Source organism: Rhinopithecus bieti, unplaced genomic scaffold (assembly GCF_001698545.2).
Source record: "Rhinopithecus bieti isolate Rb0 unplaced genomic scaffold, ASM169854v2 scaffold_2350, whole genome shotgun sequence".
NCBI classification, from domain to species: domain Eukaryota; kingdom Metazoa; phylum Chordata; class Mammalia; order Primates; family Cercopithecidae; genus Rhinopithecus; species Rhinopithecus bieti.
Genome location: NW_016803902.1, coordinates 1,745,250 through 1,767,303, shown reverse-complemented (window position 1 = coordinate 1,767,303; position 22,054 = coordinate 1,745,250). Strand labels below are relative to the sequence as shown.

The 22,054-nt window shown below is 43.8% G+C and overlaps 1 protein-coding gene across 9 annotated transcripts in view; it reads right to left on the bottom strand.

Moving 5' to 3' along the window:
• Nucleotides 1-22,054, bottom strand: part of NAV2 (neuron navigator 2) — a 412,855-nt gene that overhangs the window by 166,793 nt on the left and 224,008 nt on the right. For all 9 annotated transcript variants that reach the window (XM_017858289.1, XM_017858297.1, XM_017858306.1 and 6 more), the window contains 3 exons: nucleotides 19,087-19,199; nucleotides 13,058-13,166; nucleotides 10,506-10,895 (listed from right to left, as the gene is read on the bottom strand). In XM_017858289.1, the coding sequence (XP_017713778.1) occupies nucleotides 10,506-10,895; nucleotides 13,058-13,166; nucleotides 19,087-19,199 (612 nt within the window). The remainder of the gene's footprint in view (nucleotides 1-10,505; nucleotides 10,896-13,057; nucleotides 13,167-19,086; nucleotides 19,200-22,054) is intronic.

The following is a 22,054-nucleotide window of genomic DNA, read 5'->3' as shown; positions in this document are numbered from 1 at the left end:
TGTCTTTAAGCTCATTGTGCATCTGTTCCCCTGGCCCTGGCCTTACCCAGCCCTGTGCCTCTGCTGCATGGTCTCTGGAATAGCTTCTAACCTGAGCCCACTGCCCCCCCGACCTCCATCTTGAATCTGCAACCCACCCAGGCACCAACCTCATAATAACACGGCAATACCTGTATGTCCTCATGCCACTGGTCTGCCTGCGCCCTTGTTTATCCTGCGAGGCCCAGCTCACATGTCCTCAAGGTGCCACCACTGCTGCTGGTAGTGATAGTGGTGGACAATATGGTAGTGAACCCTGCTGAGTGCTTACAGCATGCATGCCAGGCACTGGGCTGAGAGTGCACACCATGATCTCACTGCAACCTCATATCAAATCTATGAGATGCGCACAGTGGAATTAAATAGGTTGCTCAAGGACACACAGCTAACCAAGGGGTAGAACCAGCCTGGACTGCAGGTCAAACTCCACAGCCCACACTTCCCACCGACCCTCACCTCATGGTAAGGGTGTTTGTGTCCCAACACGAGCCATCGCTTCCTCACTGGCCTCCTTCGCTCACCACTCTTACGCTGACCTACACAGTGCCCTGTTGCATGATCCTCCCTTCACAGCATTAGGATCTTGGCAACCTGGTCTTATTCATTTCCCTCGGCCTCAGTGCTTTTAGCATAGTCTCTAGCATATAACAAACTCAATACACACTTTTTACAGGGGATTTTACTGCTTTTTGCCTGGAGCCTTCCCAGAAGGTAGGCCAAAGGAAAGGTTTCCAGTGTCCAAGGCCAGAAGAGCCTGTGCTTTGGAAAGCTACGGGAGGAGGAGGACATCTGAAAGGTGGGTGGCAGGCGGGGAGCAGCCCCTTTGGAGGCCTCTCAAGAAGGGCCTAAGACTTCCTTCTCCCAAAGCACCCACTTTTGTTCCCTTCTTCTTCTTCCTTCCCACAGGATGCAGGGGTGGGAGGGAGGCAGGAAGGGATTCAAGCCTCAAAGCTAGATAGGAAATTCCCAGGAAATCGAGGCCCAACCCTGGTTTCCTGAGAAGACAAGACACCCATTTATTTATTTTTTCTCTCTCTTCCCCATAAATTACTAAGCCAGCATTTGCCATTAGACATCTGTGGCAGTGTAGGCTGCCCACATCAAAGCTGGACCACACTTCATTTCTCCATGGGGCTGTCCCCCAGTAAATCTCTTTTTAATCCAGGTCTCAGCATGCTAAGTCTGTCATCACCAGCAGTGGACAGAGTGCGCATGGGAGTGCTGGAGAATTTCTCCTCCTCCAGCGGGCTGGCAGCTCAGTTATTCTTTCTCCTCTGATGAGACTGCCTACCCAGATGCCAATAAGGGCTAGTAGATTTCCTGTACTCATTACATCAAATGGGTCCACCGTGGAGGGAGAAGAGGTGTTCAGTTGATGCTGCCCCAGCCATCAGGGATGACTGATCTTGGTAGCCAGAGCCATCCATCTGCCAAACCAGCCATGTCAGACGACATCACAACCACGCAGAGAAAGCTGTCATTTTTTCTGCAGCACTTGGGGAAATTAATCTTGCCCCCTGCATGACTCTGTGCTTGCTTACTCTACCTAGAGAGCTGCTTAGGAAAACAGGGACCATTGTATTTGCCTGGGATATTTAACACCAAGGAAAATATCAGACAGGGAAAAGTATTTATGATTTCTATGAATTCATACACTATTAAGAGCTGTCAGAAATAGACACCGAGGGAAGCAGAGAGGCACGGAAAGACCCCTAGACTGGATCCGGCCCAGCCACATCACCAACCTATTGGGCTGCTCTGGGCCTGTACTTTCCCCTTGGAGCCTCGTTGCATCTTTGAAGTTTGTCTGTTTTTTTTTTTTTTTTTTTTGAGACAGAGTCTCGCTCTGTCGCCCAGGTTGGAGTACAGTTGCCAGATCTCAGCTCACTGCAAGCTCCGCCCCCCGGGTTTATGCCATTCTCCTGCCTCAGCCTCCCGAGTAGCTGGGACTACAGGCGCCGCCACCTCGCCTGGCTAGTTTTTTGTATTTTAGTAGAGACAGGGTTTCACTGTGTTAGCCAGGATGGTCTCGATCTCCTGACCTCATGATCCGCCCGTCTCGGCCTCCCAAAGTGCTGGGATTACAGGCTTGAGCCACCGTGCCCGGCCAAGTTTGTCTGTTTTAAGAGGAGGGCAGTGCATTAGCGGCAAGTGACTTGCGGTGACATAATGAGAAATGTATATTTGGTCTCTGCTCCTCGTGTCTGGCACAGAGCTCCTAAGTCTTCGGAATTTCTTGATAGGGCTAAGAGGAGCATCTTTTGTTATTCATAGCAAACCCCTTTCAAACATACCTGGGCTTATGCTACTGTGGTGACTCTTGGAGGATAGGAGCTGGTTGCGAGACAAACCAACCATGTGATTAGAGCATTGGAACTTTCATCCCTGCCTTCTGACCTCCAAGACAGTAAGGAAGGGCTGGAGATGGACTTAATTGCTAATGGCCAATGATTTAACTAGTCATAGCTACATAAGGGAGTCTCCAAAAAACATTCAACTATGGGACTCAGTGAGCTTCCAGGTTGGTGGACACATGGGGTGCTGGGATGATGGCACTCATGGAGAGGGCATGGAAGCTCTGCACCACCCCCACACCTTGCACTATGCACCTCTTCATCTGGCTGTTCATTTGTATCCTTACCATATGCTTTAAAACACACCAGCCACAGTAAATAAAAGTGTTCCCCTGAGTTCTGTGAGCCATTCTAGCAAATTACTGAATGTGAGGGAGGTCATGGGAACTCCTGATTTTCAGCCAAGTTGGACAGAAGCGTGGGTAACCTTGGGACTTAGGACTTGTGATTGGCATCTGGAGAGAGACAGAGAGAGAGAGAGAAAAAGAGAGAGAGAGAGAGAGAGAGAGAGAGAGAGAGAGAGAGAGGGAGAGAGAGTATGTGTGCGGGGTGGTGGGCGGAGTGTGGCAGTCTTGTGGAACTGAGCCCTTAACCTGTGGGGCCTAGGCTAACTCCAGGTAGATGGTGTCCAAATTGAACTGAACTATAGGACAGTCAGCTGGGGTAGGAGAATTGGTTGTGTGGGGAAAGCAACCCACACATCTCGTGTCTGAGTGCTGTGAAGAGAGAGTTTCCATTCATTTGCGCCAAGCCCTATAGATGGGTCTGTCCACACAGCTGAGTCTTTACCTTTCCTTGACAGCTCAATCTTCCTAATCCCACTGAGACCAGCCCACTGGCTGGCTGGCAACCTGAACTTCCCAAGCCTTCCAAGAACACCAAAAGCCAAGATCATTTCAGTGGGATCAGCTTAGAGAAACAAGAACCTATCCTTTCCAAATCTCAAGATGCCTGCCACACCCTGCTGGAACCTGCCATGAATCAGTGCCTTTCAGGACAGCCTCTCCTAAATTCATTTATCTTGGCTCCAGGGTGCGTTAGGCTGTAAGGAGTACTCTGGCTTTCTCTCCTATCAGTCTGCCAGAAACAACAGCCTATCAAGGTCACTCCAGGTCTGGTCTGGAGAGATTCACTAGATAAGAAAGAGCCTTTCATGTTATTAATCTACCCCCTTTGACTCAGGGTGCTGCCTGCTATGTTCTATGCTGACTTGGTGAGAAACACCTCACACATTTGTCCCATAATGTTCAGTGAAGGAAAGAAGAGATGAACAGGGGCATGTCTATCTTCCATCAGTCCACATGGCAAATGTTCCTAGTTCTGTTTCTCCTGTACTGATAATGTCAAGCTCACAGGGTTAGAGGCAGTCCAAAATGACAGGGCCCAGAAGAAGAAAGACATGTGGCTAGGTCCTCAAACTCAATGGGGCTACAATCATAGGCACAAATTCATTTAGAGAAATATGGTTGGCCTTGCCATTCTTAAAGTTAGTTGTAGCATTCACTTGATTTTTTTTTGAGACAAGGTCTTTCTCTCTGTCACCCAGGTTGGAGTGCAATGGTGTAATGACACCTCACTGCACCCTCAATCTCCTGGACTCAAGTGACCCTTCCACCTCAGCTGGGACCACAGGAACATGCCACCATGAACAGCTTTTAAATTTTTTGTAGCAACAGGTCTCACTACGTTGCATAGGCTGGTCTTGAACTCCTAGGCTCAAATGATCCTTCCATCTCAGCCTCCCAAAGTGCTGGGACTGCAGATGTGAGCCACTGTGCCAAGCCAGCAAATATTTATTGACTACTTACTATAGAACAGGCAGGCACTGTGCCAGCCAATGAAGAGACAGGAGCACTCAAGACAGATTTGACCTTAACCTTTAGAACTTACAACAGGTTTGGGTTTTGTCTTTCCTATCTCATATATATATATATATACACACACGCACATGCATACATATACACACATACACACGTATACACACACACATACATACAAACACTAATAAACTAATTCTGATGTAGTGCTACCACGGCTAATACAGATACAGCAAGTATCAAGGAAGCATACAGAAAAGTCACTACCTCTGCTTGGATGGAATCAGAGAGATGACTGACAGGCAATAAAGGAAAAGATAGGCTGGGCACGGTGGCTCACACCTGTAATCCCAGCACTTTCAGAGGCTGAGGTGGGCGGATCACAAGGTCAGGAGATCAAGACCATCCTGACTAACATGGTGAAACCCCGTCTCTACTAAAAATACAAAAAATTAGCTGGGTGTGGTGGCAGGCACCTCTAGCCCCAGCCATTTGGGAGGCTGAGGCAGGAGAATGGTGTGAAACTCAGGAGGCGGAGCTTGCAGCGAGCTGAGATCATGCCACTATACTCCAGCCTGGGCGACAGAGCGAGACTCCATCTCAAAAAAAAAAAAAAAAAAAAAAAAAAAAAAAAAAAAAAAAGGAAAAGATACAGGGCATTATACATGCTAATGATGCATGAGAGCATGAAGCACCCTCTTAAGAACAAATGATACAAACAAAATAAAGCATAGCAACTATCCATAGAGCATTTACATTGTATTAGATGTTATAGGTAATCTAGAGATGATTTAAAGTATATAGGAGGATATACATAGGTTATATGCAAATACTACACAATTTTACATGAAAACTTGAGCATCCACAGATTTTGGTATTTTCTGGAGGTCCTGAAACCAATCCCTCATGGACACTGAGGGATGACTTTAATTGATTCAGCACGAATGAGTTCCTCAATTTCTGAAGAATGGAGTCTCCCAGCAGGCATCTGTGTCCATATTTGCCAATGGAGTAGTTCCTACCACCAAAGAGGGAAAACAGCAGCCCCTAAAAAGCCACTGTGGAAGATGAAATGCTTACACCCTGGTTTGTCTCCGCACTAGGCTATTGATCAGCCTCATTCTCAAAAGCTAACATCCTTAGCCCTAAATATCACCAGCCAGGAAGGAGCTTTAAACCAACACAATGACTCACAGTGAAAAGCAATTGAAACCACAGCATCACATCCTCTATCAGCCACTAGATGGACACCTCAGGCTAAGTTGGCTTTCTCCAAGTGTTCTGTAAATAGAACCATTGAGCTTCATATCGTGTGGTAGCGAATTATATAAGCATAAGGTCCTGTCAGGGTAGGCATCAAGAACGAACAGACCATTCTCAAAATATTAAATACCTGCTATGTCCCAGTCTCTGGGTTTAGAAAAATAATGAGTGCTGTCTGCCTGCTAGGAATTCCAAGTTTAGTGGAGAAAGACACACACACACACACGCACGCACGCACAACATTTCTTATGCATCTCAGATTCTTGCCTGTTCTTTTCAAGCTCCATCTCTAATATTCAAAGGTTAAGAACTTGTTCCAGTTCACTTGGCAGAGCCAGGATTAAATCTCAATTCTGTTTGCCTTTTAAGATCATCCTCTTTCCTCAATACCATCCAGTGCCTCTCAAACATTTCCCATGCAAAGTGAAACGGTTATATATAAGGGTAGGTGTGAACCAAGACCATCAGAAACACGTGAAACAGAGCTAACTCTGACTGGGGGAGTCCCAGAGGACATCACAGGGGAGATGTTTTCTTCAGGATTAGTCAGATGGGCACGAGGGGAAAGGAATTCCAGGAAGAAAGCATCATGTCCCAAGAGGGAGGGCTTTGCAAATGCAGGAACCAGAGACAGGGCTTTGCAAATGCAGGAACCAGCCTTTGGTGGTGGCAGGTGGCCTAGAGCAGTGGGAAGTCTGGAGTGTGTGACGGGAAATGTGGTCAGGGGTAAGTCAGCGAAGGTAGGTGAGGCAAAGGCCATGAAGGGCCTCCACAGTTAGTTAAGGCATTCAGATCTGTTCCCACAGGCAACGGGAAGTCATCAAAGGTTCTGAGAGGGAGAAACTTCTGATGTTATATTTAAAGGGTCAATTTTTGTCCATAAAGGGATATATATTTATACTCTGGAACACTGTACAACTCAGTGCCTCCTTTGAAAAGAAAAAAAAAATCATTTCAAACATATGGACTTGGAGTCTGCCCCTTTAATTTTATTCTGTACCATATGGCACTTTGAATTTTAGAATATGAGTAGAAGATTGACTTCACAGATCAAAACCTAGTAAGAGAAATCTCATCTGTTATTTTAATTTCCTCCCCGCTATAGCCAATGTCCAATTTATCAATCCAATAAAAGGATCGAGTGAGATCAGATAACAACCTGTAAAGTACTTAGACATGCCTGGTATATACCAGGCACAATATAAGGATTTGAGATACACACACACACACACACACACACACACAAAGTGTAAAAGGCATTTGCCCTTAATTTCTTAGCTAAACTACATGGTAATATGGTAATAGAGTAATTTCAGCCCTACCATAGGGAGAACTGAAGGATACACACACGTGCACATGCACACACCAATACAGAAAAATGAAGAGAGACATCAAAAAATAGCTGTTATGCCAAGCCAAGGTACAGTGTCACTTTAAAAACACAGTTCTTAGGTTTTTAGAAACCAGAATTTACTTCCATATCAGATTTTCTAAATAAACTTGCTATAAACTTTTACAAGAACTTTCCTCAAAGAGCCTCTGTATGGATTGATAGATTACTCATACATCAAGGTTATGTTTCTACTAAGCCAAATAAACATCTGGACAAAAGCTTTAATCATTTCATTGTTTCCAAGCGCCTGGATGTTTGAGGGCGATAAGGCATCTAGACCCTGACTGGGATTTTGGTCTTTATCAGATACAACTGCAAAGAGAAATCCAGCTGAAGGTTTAAAAACCATATTAGTTGTAGTGCTTCAAAGCTCAGGGAAGTTAAATGACATGTCTAACGTCATAGAGCTGGCAAGAGGTTGGGCAGGGTTTAAGCCCTGGTCTGTCCCATAAGATATCTCAGCCTATTTCCCTTTCACTATATCAATTGCCTCAACAGTGCCTTATTCAGCAGATTCTGAAGCACAGAATAACCAGCCTTTCAATATTTATAATCTTGCCAGTTTATAGAAAGAAAATGATATGAGTAGAAAAGACATTAACTGTCTTGCCCTGAACTCTGCATGTAAACACGAACTGGTAACTTAGCCTCAAAGCAGAAATTCACATGCATTTAAACAGAGTGGAGACATGCTTAACAAGTGTTTTAGAATGCTACAACTAGAAGGAGCATTAGGTACCATCTGGGCTACCTCTCCTCATCCTGAGGGTACATTTCTACATTAAAAGGAACAGGAAGAGAAACCAGACCAAAGTTCTCCAGTTTCAGTAATCAGGTGCTTTGCTTACATTTCTGAACTTTTTATCTACACTTGCTCTAAGTGCTATCACACATGCTAAAACGTAAGCTTGGCAAAGCTGGAACTGAAATGTAAACATTGGTGATTTTAAGCAAAAGTAAAAGCTCTGGTTTGGATGGTTAAAGAAACCAGGAGTTTCTCACTCGGCTAGCACCAAGCTTCAGGTTAGAGTGTTTCAATGTCTCCACCTTGTGGACATAATCAACACTACATCAAAATAAATTCACTGGCCATCTTTTTACAGTTAAGACTGGTTCGACAATAAAATAAACTCTTTTATTACAGGATACAAAAACCTCAAAACAAGCCAGAATTTTTTTGGTAGTATATGAAAATGGGAATTGATAATAATAAATCTGAGTCCATGCTAGATACCAAAAGTCTTCTAAACAATAATACAAAGATTACATTATGCACAATTCAGTTGTAGTTAATAGGTGTATGCTATTGTTTTTCATGTTTGCAGAAAAGTAGAAAAAAAAATGATGCTCTAAGTTGACCAGGTCATTTAATTTCTCAGTCCGTTAACTGCGCCAGCCATTCCAGGTAGCATAAATTTGTTGTACTGTAAGGTGTTGGGGCTCAGAAAACACTACAAAATAAAGGCCTCAGAAGCGAAAGTTTTTCTCTGACCTTTTCCTGCCCTCTGGTCTCTCAGTCCTATTTCTCCTGAGGCCAGCCATAGAAACTAGAATCCCTCTGCCCCCAGGTGGGCCATAGAAATCAGAACCCTTTTGCCCCAAAGCCAGCCATAAAACCTCCAAACATTACTCTAATTTCCCCTCTTCCTTTCTGCGTGAATCCTGGGCATGAGGAAATTATCTGAACCACCTTGTTTGATTGTAGAAACCTCCATTACAGAGAGGGCTCTGCCCCACACCCAGAAGGCAGGAATGCTGCTCAGAAGGGCCAAGAAGGATCTAGACAGACAGACCTTCCCGGGATTCCCCACTTCATCTACTAGCATTAGATCATACCCTTTTTGCCCAATCATATTTCTACACAGCTGTCCATACTTTGTAGAACCTAAGCATAAAATTGGACAATTTCCTCTATATCTTTGGGTATTTATTCTGAAGGCTTCTGTGTATATACGTCAAGTAAATTTGTATGTCCTTTCTCTAACGAATCTGCCTTTTGTGAGTTGATTTTCCAGTGAACCTTCAGAGGGTGAAGGTGAAATTTTCCTTTTCCCCCTGCAAAAGGTTTGGTGGATCCTATTTTCAAAGATTTCCCTACCCAAGATAGTTCTAAAAGTGACAGGCTGAAAACCAAAGCACCTCTATGCCTCAGCTTTTAATGACATAAAAGAACATTTCTAGTCACAGACGTAGAACGGAGGAAAATTAATTTTGAAATAAACTCTAGTAGTTGTAATATTTCAATATAGCAACAAAATGTTGGCAAGATAATACACTATTATGCTAATAGCTGCAAGCCCTTGGGCAAGTTATTTAATCTTCCTGGACTTCACTTTCCTCATCTCTAAAATGGGGATTGTAATATCATCTACCTCAAAGGACTGCTGTGGAGATAGAACAAGAGAGTATAAAAGTAAAGCATCTAGCACTGTATTTGGCATATAGGAGAGTTAGCTATTATTTAAATTACAAAAATACTGACTCACCCATTGGGTTCTTGATCATTATTTTCATGGAAATGAGTGGCACAATTAATATTTCTGCTTTTCCTTATCTGTAACTTTAACAGCTAGAACATTCGAGGTGGAAAAGATCTTGGAGAACTTCTGGGCAAGTCACGTTAACAGATGAAGGAAGAAGTCTCAGGCAAGTGAAATAACTCACTGCACCTTAAGTCTGCAGGGTGATCTGAGAGGGGAGCATGAACAAGTTGCTGGCCAGGCCTCGTGCTATACAGTCATGGCAGGCTCCACCTGAAAGTTTCCTTAGACATCATCTCATCACCCCCCTTTACTTCATATATGAGCACACAGAGAAACAGGGAGGCTGGGTGTGTTCATTCATTCACTGATTCACATGTTCATTGATTTAGCAATATTTATGAGCTCCTATTATACACAACACACTGGGGATTCTGCAGTGAATGAACAAGACAAGTCCTTGCTTTGTGGTGCTTATTGCTGCAAGCAGGAGAGGGCTGGGAGGCAATAAAGGATATACACATAATCAGGCTAATTTCAAATAGTGATAAGCTTCCAAAGCAGCCTGCCACAGAGTGGTGGAGATGCTTAGGGCATACACACACCTACTTCAAATTGCACGGTCAAGGAGGGCCCCTCCAAGGAGGTGTCAGCTGAGCAGCAAGAAGGACCTACCACACAAAGATCTGGGAAGCAGAATCCAGGCTGAGAAACAGCGTGCAAGGCTGTGAGGTGGAAAAGAGTTTGACAAGATTGAGGATTGGGAGGGACAGCTGCAGCAGGGAAACAGGCAGGAGAGAGGAAGATGAGATCTAAACGATAGGTACAGGCCAAATCTCATAGGCCTAGGGAGGTCGTCTAATCTGCAAGGATTCCATCCTTAGTGCAAGGTTTGTTTTAAGGGACTAACGCGACATGGTTTGTTTTCAGGTGTCACTCTGCTGTCTGTGAGTTACTGGCCAAGCCTGGACTACCCAGGCCTTCAGACTCACAGCCCAGCAGCGTTTCCCTCCATGCCACACAGCCTTTGATATGGACAGCAGAAACTCAGGTGGGCAGTTGGACCTCCTCCGGAAGACTCAAATAGAGCCCTACGAAAGGGAAGCCAGGTGCCAAGCTTGCTTTCTCTCTGGGAAAAAGGGCGGCCCTGGGTACTTACCCGCTTGTAATGTCATCGGTCCGGATGTTCTTGCTCAGAACATCCCCATCGCTCATGTAACCGGGGGCGTCCATGCTGATGGCTTCCAGGTCCATCTCATCTCCTGCCTTGTCTGAGACGTCCACGTGGCAGACGCTGCTGCCCCGGGAGGCCAGCTGCCTTCTCAGAGGGGCGGAGTACACGTAGCGACCTGACTCAGTGTTGATGAACCGGCTGGCGTTGGCTCGAGGTGGGTACCCATTGCCCATTGAGGGGGCATCTCCTGCTTGGAGCCGAGGGCTGGACTGGCCCAGTCTCCAGGACAGAGGTGTGGGCCTCCCTGTCAAGCTGAGTATGCTGCGGCCACTCATCTCCGTGGTGACATTGGTGTCAAACGTGGTTTCCAATGTGCTAGAAACAAAACCAACCTGATTAGACTCAAAGGTACCTAGTATCCTTCACAGTTTATATGTTCTTTAATCATTTAGAATTATGAAATAATCCTCATATATAAAATAGGATAAAACAGCTGGCTCCCATGTACCACCTGGTGTGCTTCCTCTGCTCAAAATGAAAAAGGAAAGCTGCACATCTACATAACATTCTGAAAAGCCTACCGGAGACTTTCCCTGCTGAAACATGGTACAAGAAACAAATTCCTTTAATTAAATGACCTTAACTGCTAGAATTTTCTTTCCAGGCCGGATGCAGTGGCTCACGCCTGTCATCCCAGCACTTTGGGAGGCCGAGGTGGGCAGATCATGAAGTCAAGAGATCAAGACCATCCTGGCCAACATGGTGAAACTCCATCTCTACTAAAAATGCAAAAATTAGCTGGGCATGGTGGCACGCACCTGTAGTCCCAGCTACTCGGGAGGTTGAGGCAGGAGAATTGCTTGAACCCAGGAGGCGGAGGTTGCAGTGAGCCGAGATTGCGTCACGGCACTCCAGCCTGGTGATAGAGAGTGAGACTCCATCCCCTTCCCCTCCCCCAAAAAGAATTTTCTTTCCATTCTGGGAAAGAAAATACTAGAAAATGCTGAGCTGATTAGGATGGGGCATGAAGGTTCCTGCTTGCCCATTCATTCTAGGATGTTGCATCACAGCCCTCTTTTCCTAAGGGTGGGATTCTCCACCCACCAGGAGTTCCTGCTACCACATTTTACATTCTCAGCTTCCTCCCAACTGAGCAGTGGACACAGTTCTAATTTTGTAACCCTCTGAGGTTCACTTCCCCCAGACTTTTGCTTTTCTCAGATTTCATCCAAAAAGTCTGGAAAGATTGGTAAATGCCTGGGCTTGAGTTCCCTCTTCAATCAAGTTACATGGACCAGAATCTGCCCAAAGATGAGCTCAATCTCTTGGCAGAGTCCGTCTTCCACTGTCTTCACAGCACTGCAGTTTCTTACAGCCCAGTCAAAACTATCATCTATACTTTCACAGGAAAACAGGAATTTCCTCACTGAGCAAAGACAGTGAGATTCTTCCCTGCAGAAGAAACCACTGAAGTCTTCCCTCCTGTCATAATTACCATCCCACCGTGAAACTGCTATGCCAACATTAAGTCAGTGTCAGTGACGACGGTGGAAAGACGGATGTTTCACACCAATGGTAGAGTCACGAGATCCAATATCTGACTCCCTTCATTCAGATACCTAAAGGTTTAAGACAGTACCACCCCCAAACGCCCAAGTTTACTCTCCTCTGGAAGAGCCAATTTGGTCCCTTAAGCTGTTTTTGTTTTCCTCTGATCTTGGAAGTGGCCTTATTTTTCTCAGATTGGACCCCTTGTTTTGGGCCTCAGTCCTATTGGAGATGGAACCCACAGTGGTTAACCCCAATCTGCCAAAACTGCTGACAGTGGAAGCCCTGTGGTTTCCTTGCCATAGCCACTTATCAAAGAAACTGAAATTGGAGAAGCAAAGGAGACTCTGTGGAAGCTCAGTGGGGACAACGAGAACTTTCCTTGACTTCCACAAACTATAAAACCTCCTCCTGCCCAAATCACAAAGGACATCCCAGGGTTGCATCCTCTTCAACTTCTTGTTCAACAATGAAAGTACCTGATAAATGTTTCCAATATAATCCTAGATTTCATCCAACTAAATTAGAGTTTAAACACGATCATAAGTTTTTATAAATATTTCCTTACATGTTTTATGCACATGCATGTCCAACAATATTACAGAGTGCTGCACATCAGAAGAGTGGGTAGGAATTCAAGTTATTCAGTTTATCACACAGGTCAAATACAGTTCACCTGCTCATTTCAACAGCACCAGATAGTTTTAGAAAATGCAAGTAAAGTGAAATTTAAATCGAGCTGGTCTACAGTATCGTTTGTTGAATGGATTTAGCAACCTTCTGCTTTTGGGAAAAAACAGTCTATACTAATTTTTGTTTCCTATAATTCTCTTCTGCATGTTGTATGGCATTCTTTGTGAATTCCGGCACATTTGGAAAGCGAGGCTATTGATCCGTTATAACCAAATCGCTTTGCTAATGGTATGAACAAACACAGTAGAAAATTAAGATACCAGCTAGTTCAGTAAAGTAATTCACACTGCAGATACCTGTGTGTAACCTGAGTTCCCCTTAAACTGGACATGGTTTCCTCCAAATTCTGCCGCAGATCAGCGATGTTCTTCACTGTCCGCAGCCGCCGAGCCTCAGGATCTTCCCCTGGAAAGACGAGGGTTAAGACTAGTTTAATTCTCTGACCAACCCTGAGCTTTATAAGGGCAGCATCCATGTCTGTGACCATAACTATACTCAGTATGTGCCTCGCTGTGGGTGCTTAATAAGGATTTGAGAATGAATGAATGATTGAATGGAAGTGTGAATGGAAACCCAAAGGAAGTGTGAAGTCCAAGGAGATTCTTCCTTCAGGTGCCTCCTTAAATAGGTGAAGTCTAGCGTGTGGGAGAAGCCAAGTGCCTAGTTTGAGATGTAAACACATTTCCACAGTGTCTCCAGCAGAGACACGCTCAGGTTAGGTCCGACCAGGTAGTCATTTTCTGCCCATGCAAAAATGAGTGGAGCATTTTGTTTGTTCACCTATTGGTGATATATGCAGCTATCTTAGGCCCTACTTTGCAAGGATAGCTTGCAGTAGCTAGAAGATCTGCACCTGTTAATCACAAATATTTATACAGAGAAAGATTGCTTTCTTCCTTGTTAGATGTATTATGTCACCTCAAATTCAAGCTCCTCTACTTACTGGCTGTGTGACTGTGGGGAAGGTGCTGGTCCTCTCTGTCCTTCAGATTTCACTTTTCTAAAAGGAACACAGCGGTAGTACTGATCTCAAAGGACATTTGTGGGGACAAACTGGAATCAGGCCAGGATTTCCCTTAGCACAGTGCCCACCATAAGCACTCAACACAAGCCAGCTAGAGCAGGGAGCCTTCAAGAAACAGCTGGGGGCCGGGCGCAGTGGCTGAAGCCTATAATCTGAGCATTTGGGAAGCCAAAGCAGGTGGATCGCTTGGGCCCAGGAGTTCAAGACCAGCCTGGGCAACATGGCAAAACCCTGTCTGATGGCATACACCTGTAGTGCCAGCTACTCTGGAGTCAAAGGTTGGACGATGTCTTTAGTTTAGGAGGCAGAGGTTGCAGTCAGCCAAGATTGTGCCATTGCAATCCAGCCAGGGTAACAGAGAGTGAAGGGAGGAAGAGAGGAAGGGAGGAAGGGAGGAAGGGAGGGAGAAAGGAAGGGAAGGGAAGAAAGGAAAGAAGGAAAGGAGGAAAGAAAGAAGAGAAAGAAAGACAAGAAGGCAAGAAGGCAAGCAAGCAAGCGAGCAAGAAAAGACAGACAGAAAGCCAGTCAGTCAGACAGAAAAGAAAGGAAAGAAAGAAAAGAAGGAAAGAAAGGGAAGGGAAGGGAGAAAGAAAAGAAAAGAAAAGGAGAAAGGAAAAGGGAAAGGGAAGGAAAAGAAAAGAAAGAAAAGAAAAGAAAAATGGAAAGAAAAGAAAAGAAAGAAACAGACAGCTGGGTTCCTCTTTGTTAGGACCACAGCCTTCCATTCCCTGGGCAAAACTTTCCAGAAGACACGGCTGAGCAGCATTTGAGCTGAGCTGGCACTAGTGTACCATGAGAAATATGCCACATACATGCTAGGACACAGCGCAGTCTTGTTTTGGGTTCTCTGGCAATTCCATTTCTTTCTATTTTTTTGAGACAGAGACTTGCTCTGTCACCCAGGCTAGAGTGCAGTGGCACGATCTCAGCTCACTGCAACATCCACCTCCTGGGTTCAAGCGATTCTTCTGCCTCAGCCTTCTGAGTAGCCGGGATTACAGGCGCCTGCCACCACACCTGGCTAATTTTTTTTTTTTTTTTTAGTAGAGACAGGGTTTCATCATGTTGGCCAGGCTGGTCTCGAACTCCTGACCTCAGGTGATCCTCCTGCCTTGGCCTCCCAAAGTGCTGGGATTACAGGCATAAGCCACTGCATATGGCCTAGTTCCATTTATTTTAGCCTTACAACGGGAAGAGGAGAGGGGCAATAACTATAATAATGATTAATAGAATTATACATTTTCTCCCTCAGAGTAATTTTAGGGACAGCTGAGAAGACTGAAGAAGCACAAACATGGGTCTTTAAAAGCCTAGGACTATTTTCAAGTGTTGAGCAATATTTTCAAAGAAATCTCCATCTAGAACATAGCACAAGTGGAATTTACATTAGACACGAAGCAGCAGCAAGTAGAATTGATATCAGACACCAGGTTGAACTTCCAACAATTGTCATTAACAGGGGACTGGGCAGCTAAGAAATGTAATAGAATTAACTTTTCTTCTGAGATAGATGACAACTTTCTTAGGTTGTTCTTGGCATGGTGGTGCCTGGAGGCTGGGATGGAGTAAATGACCTACCCATGATTTCATGGAGGAAATTTACTTGAAAATGCAAGTGCTTTCCAATATCTCCTCCCACCTTTTAACCCAAGGAAATTTGGAAGGCATTTTTCTCTTATCTGAAAAGTGGCCAAACTTGCATTTCCTTCCCAGTGCTTTAAAATACATATATATGTATGTGTTTTTAAACAAAAGCAAAGATGAATGTCTATTATACCTTCCCCTAATGACTTTGGAGGAATGTAACTGCATCTACCTTCTGGGCTATCAGTGAAATCTTTTGCTGCCAATTTGGCCACATTTTATGTATATAAGCCTGCTAAAAAAATATTGATTCTTAGGTTAGCTCTAGGCCCTTCAGAAAACATCGATTATGAGGCTAAATCTAGGCATAGGTTTACAAATTACCTCAACTAATTACCTTAACCACACACACAAAATATAGTAACCATACTTACTTATCCATCACTCTATTAATGGTCTTAATAGAAATTAAGAAATTTCATTAGAAATTCCACTATTAGAATTCATTAGAAATTCAACTATTTTGTTTTATTTTTTAGAGACAGAGTCTTGCTCTGTTCCTCAGGCTGGAGTGCAGTGCTGTGATCATAGCTTAATGCAGCCTCAAACTCCTGGGCTCAAGCAATCCTCCCACCTCACCCTCTCATGTAGCTAGGGCTACAGGGATGCACCGCAATGCCTGGCTAATTTGTTTTCTTTGCAGAGTCTTCTATGTTGCCCGGGGTCTTCTATGTTGCCCGGGCTAGTCGCAAACTCCTGGCCTCAAGCGATCCTCTCGCCTTGGCCTCCCAAAGTGCTGGGATTACAGGTATAGCCACTGCACCCAGACAGAAAGTCAAAGATCTTTGAGTTGGGGATGGCGTCTCATCTTTCCTTTTGGTAACCCCCACACAATTTATAGAAGTCTAAGAAATGTTTATTATGCAACACGTTTGGTCAGTGTGGGGTTGTAGGAAAAGCATGGACTTCACATTTCCACAGATAAATATTTGAATTGTGGCAGTGCTGCGTATTGGCCACTTGACCCTAGATCTCATTTGTAAAATGGACATAAAAACCCTTTGCTAGAAGAGTTAGTGTGAGCATCAGACGAGATGGCACATAGCACAAAACGAGGGCTCAGTAAATGTGAGTGTCCTGTGTCCCTCTTGTGGGTCCTGCTGGGAAATATTTGCCCTCCTTCAGGGCTCTACATCAGACCCCAAGGGTAATGTAAGAACACAAAACAGTAACCCACCTGACATGCTTAGGTGATCACATTCGGAACTGCCAATTATGCCTCCTCTGAAAATGATCTGAATGTAGGATTTACCTACTAACTCACAGCCTGAACACAATAAAAACATAATTGAGTTCCAGTGGAAACAGCTGGGAGCTTTCAGCTCATAGATTCAGAGAGGTCTTAAAAATTTAGTGTCTACCTGTAGTGATCAGGATTTTGCCAGCGATGCTCAAGCCACTAGTCATGATTGGCAGAGCATCACATTGCGACCAAATATGACTGAGTTTGGAGGATATCAAGGTGTTACAAAAGGACCACGGAAAAAATCCAGGATTTTTACTTGGAAATAAAGAAATCTTAAGGGATATGTTACAACATGAAAAAGAATGAAAACTGCTGGGGCTTCAGAAGGCTGAATTATATCCGGTGATTGGAAATGTAAGAATAAAGAACTCCATTAACTGATGAAGCCGTCAACAACAGCAAAAAAATAGCAGGCTGCCTTATGAAGGAACAACATTTTGTCCAAGAAATATTCAAGCAGAGGCTGAAAGATAGTCATCAGCAAGCTTTAGAAGGAATTCATGAGCAGGATGATAAGCAGGTGTGTGATTCCTTCAATTCTATCATCCAAGATGCATTTTTCAACTATAATGTTCTGTACATGATCATACACCATAGGAAAACCCACTCATTTGCATAAGTAAGGGGAAGAACCAAGCGATTGATCAAATAGTTATGTAAATGTCCATTTCTAAATAGTCCTACCATTCACTGTCATTTCAAAGGATTGGCTGTGGGTAAGTTAAATTCAACATCATGCTATTTATTATTCAGTCTCTCTATAAAAAAATTCAACATAGTCACAAGTATGATTTCTACTGCTTGAATATAAAGACCTGTCACCCTGATAAGGAATTTTCATTAGCGACCAACCCCATTTGATTTGACACCAAAGAGTGAATAGTCAAACACTACTGGCTGCACAAGTCTCTTCCCCAAAGCCAACTCAGGGTTTCTGAGTTCTTAAGGCCTGGTACAGTGGAGACATGGAGATAAAAAGAAAAATTAGGGGAAGATCACATACTGCAATCTGTCACTCTGAAATCTAAGTAATATTTGGAATATTCTCTGGCTCCCGCTTTTGCTTTTCCAATGTGGATTTTGCTGAGATTCAATGTCTGACAGGAATCCACACCACTCCACGGGCCACATATCTGAACCATGCTGGGATCTGAAGCATCGGCCTCGTTCTTTTGATGTCTGCATATCAGAACACAATCTGGAATGTACATGGAGACTTGAGCAGCCATCTGAACTCCACACCCTTCTCATTGCTGGTCCTTTTCCTATGCTATCCATGTACTCATATACAAGAAAGCTACAAACCTCGAAGAGAAGGAAACAAAATCAATCCCAAATGTGGGGCCCGAATCATTCTAAGATGGATTGCTTACAAATGGCTTGAAGAATCTCTGCACCGTCACTGTGCCCAGCCAGTGGAATCAGAAGGAAATAGATCACCCAGATCCTCTGAAATTAATTGTTGGGGCTAATTGCGAGATGGGTAAGTTTCAATCATTGGGCTGCAGAACAATTCCACAGCTGTAATGTGGCTATTAAAATGCTGTAGTCAGGGATATTCAATTTAATTAATAGATTTTAAGCATGGATTCAGTTTTTAACCTAACTGTGGAAGCGGTAAGATATGAGAAGAGTGACACAGCCACTAATAAATCAATGGCTTACCACTCACTTCCCTGACTAGAAGTTGCTGGAGCATGGGACACAGAGTTGGGGAATGGGGAAAAGAGACAGAGAAGATGGAAGCTTGGAATCCACTGTAGTAAGAATTCTAATTAAGGTGTGACTTTTCTTCTTTAATTAAGAATGTGAGAGTATAGTGTTCATAAATAAATGCTTGTAGAATTAACTATACAACAACTGTGGATTTTATGCTGTCATACAGTATAATGTCTCTGTAATCTTCATTGTCTATGTTACAATTAAATAAAATTTAGGTTTCTTTTTTTGTTTCCGGTAAAAAGAAGCATGTTACAATTTTTCCCCCTAATTCATGTAGGACTCTAAGAACACATTTTAAATCAGTGCTTCTATACAGGAACGAAATCCACTATTCTAAATCTTGTTGAAAAGCAACTTTATCTGAAGAGTAAATAAGAAGATTCAAAGTTAAGTATCAGTGTAGTCCAGAGCCCCTAAATGAATAAAATTGAATATATCTTAAAAACAGGATTTGCACACCAGTAAGAGATTTGTTTACAATTCTGGGGAGGTGGGAAGAAACTGTAAGAGGGAGAGTAAAGGGAAGAAAAAGAAGAAGAAAAATAATAGGAAACAAAAAAGAAAGAAAGTTTGTTTAGCTCAAAGTCAATGCAACCATAACGCAACTTGTAATCAAGCTGGGTTCATGCTGTTCCAGCAGGTAGTGCCTCATCACCAACAGACACAGATTTCTGGGGCTCCATACTCACCAGTGAGTTCTTCCAGAGCAGGCTGTCCAGTCTTGGTGAAGTGGCTGGGCTCCATGCTCACACCCGTTGAGCCTGACTCGGCAGTGACATTCCCTTCAGTGTCCGTCTGAGACCTTCACACACAAACCAAAGCAGACACACTTGTCATGAGAGGCAACTACCACGTCTGGACCACTGTGGTCTAACCACAGCCCTCACCATTACCTCCTATAGCAAGAAGCTTCAGAACAGCGGACGAGCGGACTGACGCTAAATAATTCATTAGCCGTATGTGGAGCAATGTCCTAAGAACAGAGAAAGCCACCGAACTGTAAAAGATAAACTTCTCATTGCCCAGATGGAGGGCCTGTAATCCCTCACTGGTGAATGCTTCTCTGAACCTCCCTCAGGATGCTAGGTCTAGCCAGACACATGCTGGAGGGTACTGGGTGGTTTGGATAATTTAACCTATGCCAAAGAACAACTTCTAAGTAACCAGCAACGCCAACAAGTCAAACATAAAGATGACTCTATTAACAGCACCCCCACCCCAAAATCATCTTGACATGGTTTTCTCTATAAAGGTGACCATAAAACCAGTTGGAAGTGGGTGCCAAGCAGGTGTGTTTACCCTCCAGGTCTCTGATTCAGAGCTCAGTTCTTCTGACATGAAAGGTCTCCTTGATCATTATTTCAACACTCGACTGAAATCTGTACTTCCCCAAACCCTCTCCATGCCCTTATTTGTCAAGCAAATTGAAGCAACGGCTTCATGCAATGTTTTCTTGTCACAGCTACCTCTGCTCTTTCAGGAATGGCATGCAAATGCATAATTACACTCAGATGCATGACCCTGCATGTAACATTATTAACGCACTGGCATCCTGAACTAATTCAACCGATTTTACTATCTGTGAGGAAAACGTTTGCCAAGAATGAGAATGGACGATGGAGGATGTACTGATAAACCTCAAGTCACCCAACTGTTCTTCCCTCCTTTCATCTTCCTACTGAGGCCATTGTTCTCAAATCTGTTATCTTTGCCTTTAAAGGATTTCATAATCCCTGTGCTCCTCTCACCTCCAGCCAGGGTCCAAGCCCTCTTCATTTCTACTGAGGCCTTAAGAGTGCTTTGAATCAGGTACCTCACACCTAGAGGTTGCAAATGGCAGCCCAGTGTGGAAACCAGCCCAATTTATTCCTACTGGTCTACATAATATTTTAGAGTTTTAAAATTAGTTCAACATTTAAAAATTGGGATATTTCACAATAAATATCTGGATTTCTGCCTTCGTCCAGTAAAAACAATAAAGCCTGGGAAAGACTGAGCCTTTGTTATTGTAGATCGTCACCTGCTGGTGCCAAGTGGTGGCTGCACCCTCTAAAGAGGTGTGGCTCCCTCTGCCACAGTCTCGCTCACCCTGAGCCACCCATCTAGATGACCATTTAGAGGCCAATTAGGCATCTGAATCTGTGATCTCCATTCTACACTCTTCCTAAGTTTGGTCTACTCCCCATACGATTCTTCATTGACTTCTGTAAAACTTACGTGATGACATCACCGTCTTCAGTGGTTTCCATTACCCACAGAACAAGGTCTAAACTCCTTACTGTGGTAGACGATGGCCACATTCTTCCTTTATTTCCAGCCCCATCACCTGCCTTTCTAACCCTTTACATGCAGCTCTACTATGCTCCACCCACATGTGGCTTCTGTCCACATGCCTTTAACAGGTTTATCTTTGTAGTAACTGCAACCTCTCTGCCTAAAGGCCCTTCTCCTCCTTCCTTAGTTCACTCCTAATCTGTCTTTAAGATGTAGCTTCCATGTCATCTTTGCCTGACAGCCTTCCTTGACTCCTTGCCAGGAGTTCCTATAGCATTCTCCTTATTCTCCTGTTGGCTAAAATGTGATCTAATAAGTAAATCTTTCCTCAACTAGATTGAGAGCTCTCCAGAGGCAAAGTTTAGTTCAAGTTCATATGTTGCACAGGCAACACAAGAAGGGCGTGTTGGCTGGATAAATAAGAAATGTTTAAGTCTCAGAAGATGCTAGGTACTAGAAGGAACATTAGACTTGGAAGTCTAAATATTTGACTAGCTCCAGGTCTAAGATCTGTAACTTGTTAGCATGCAAATTTGAGTTAAGTCACTTCACCTCTTTGAATCTCAGCATCCTCATCTGTACAATGGGGATAATAATAGCAACCTCCTCTGATTCTATAAAAATCAAAGGTATGTGACACACAACTCTTAGTAAACTATAAAGTGATAGAGGAGTCTACTGTACTTCTGAATTGATAAATATAATTCATTCTGAGTGATTTTTTAAAAAAATGACCCATCTTCCCTTTACTCCTTGGTAACAACTTTAACATGGAGAGGTTTTGCTGGGGGGAGCAATTGTAAGTTATATATAGTGAACCATAAGCTTGAGGGAGAGAATGTTAGAGCAGAAAAGAAGAATAAACCATTTTATAGAATCTAATCTAATCCAAACTTCTCACATTCCAGATGAAGACAATGAAGATAAAGTGATTTAGAATCGAGACTGGCGGTTAAGAGCCTGGTCTCACTAGTTAGACAGACTTGGCTTTTTGTTTGTTTTGTTTTTGAAACAGAGTCTCATTCTGTTGCCCAGGCTGGTGTGCAATGGCATGATCATGGCTCACTGCAACCTCCGCTTCCCATGTTCAAGGGATTCTCATGCCTCAGCGTCCTGAGTAGTTGGGACTACTGGCATGTGCCACCTCGCCAGGCTAATTTTTGTATTTTTAGTAGAGATAGGGTTTCACCATGTTGGCCAGGCTGGTCTTGAATTCCTGACCTCAAGTGATCTGCCCACCTTGACCTTCCAAAGTGCTAGGATTTCAGGTGTGAGCCACTATGCCCAGTCCACACTTGGTTTTAAACATGAGCTCCTCTAGTCTAATTCTGTGACTTGGGGCAAATTGCTTAATTACCCCAAGCTGCTAGCTCATGGAGGTGT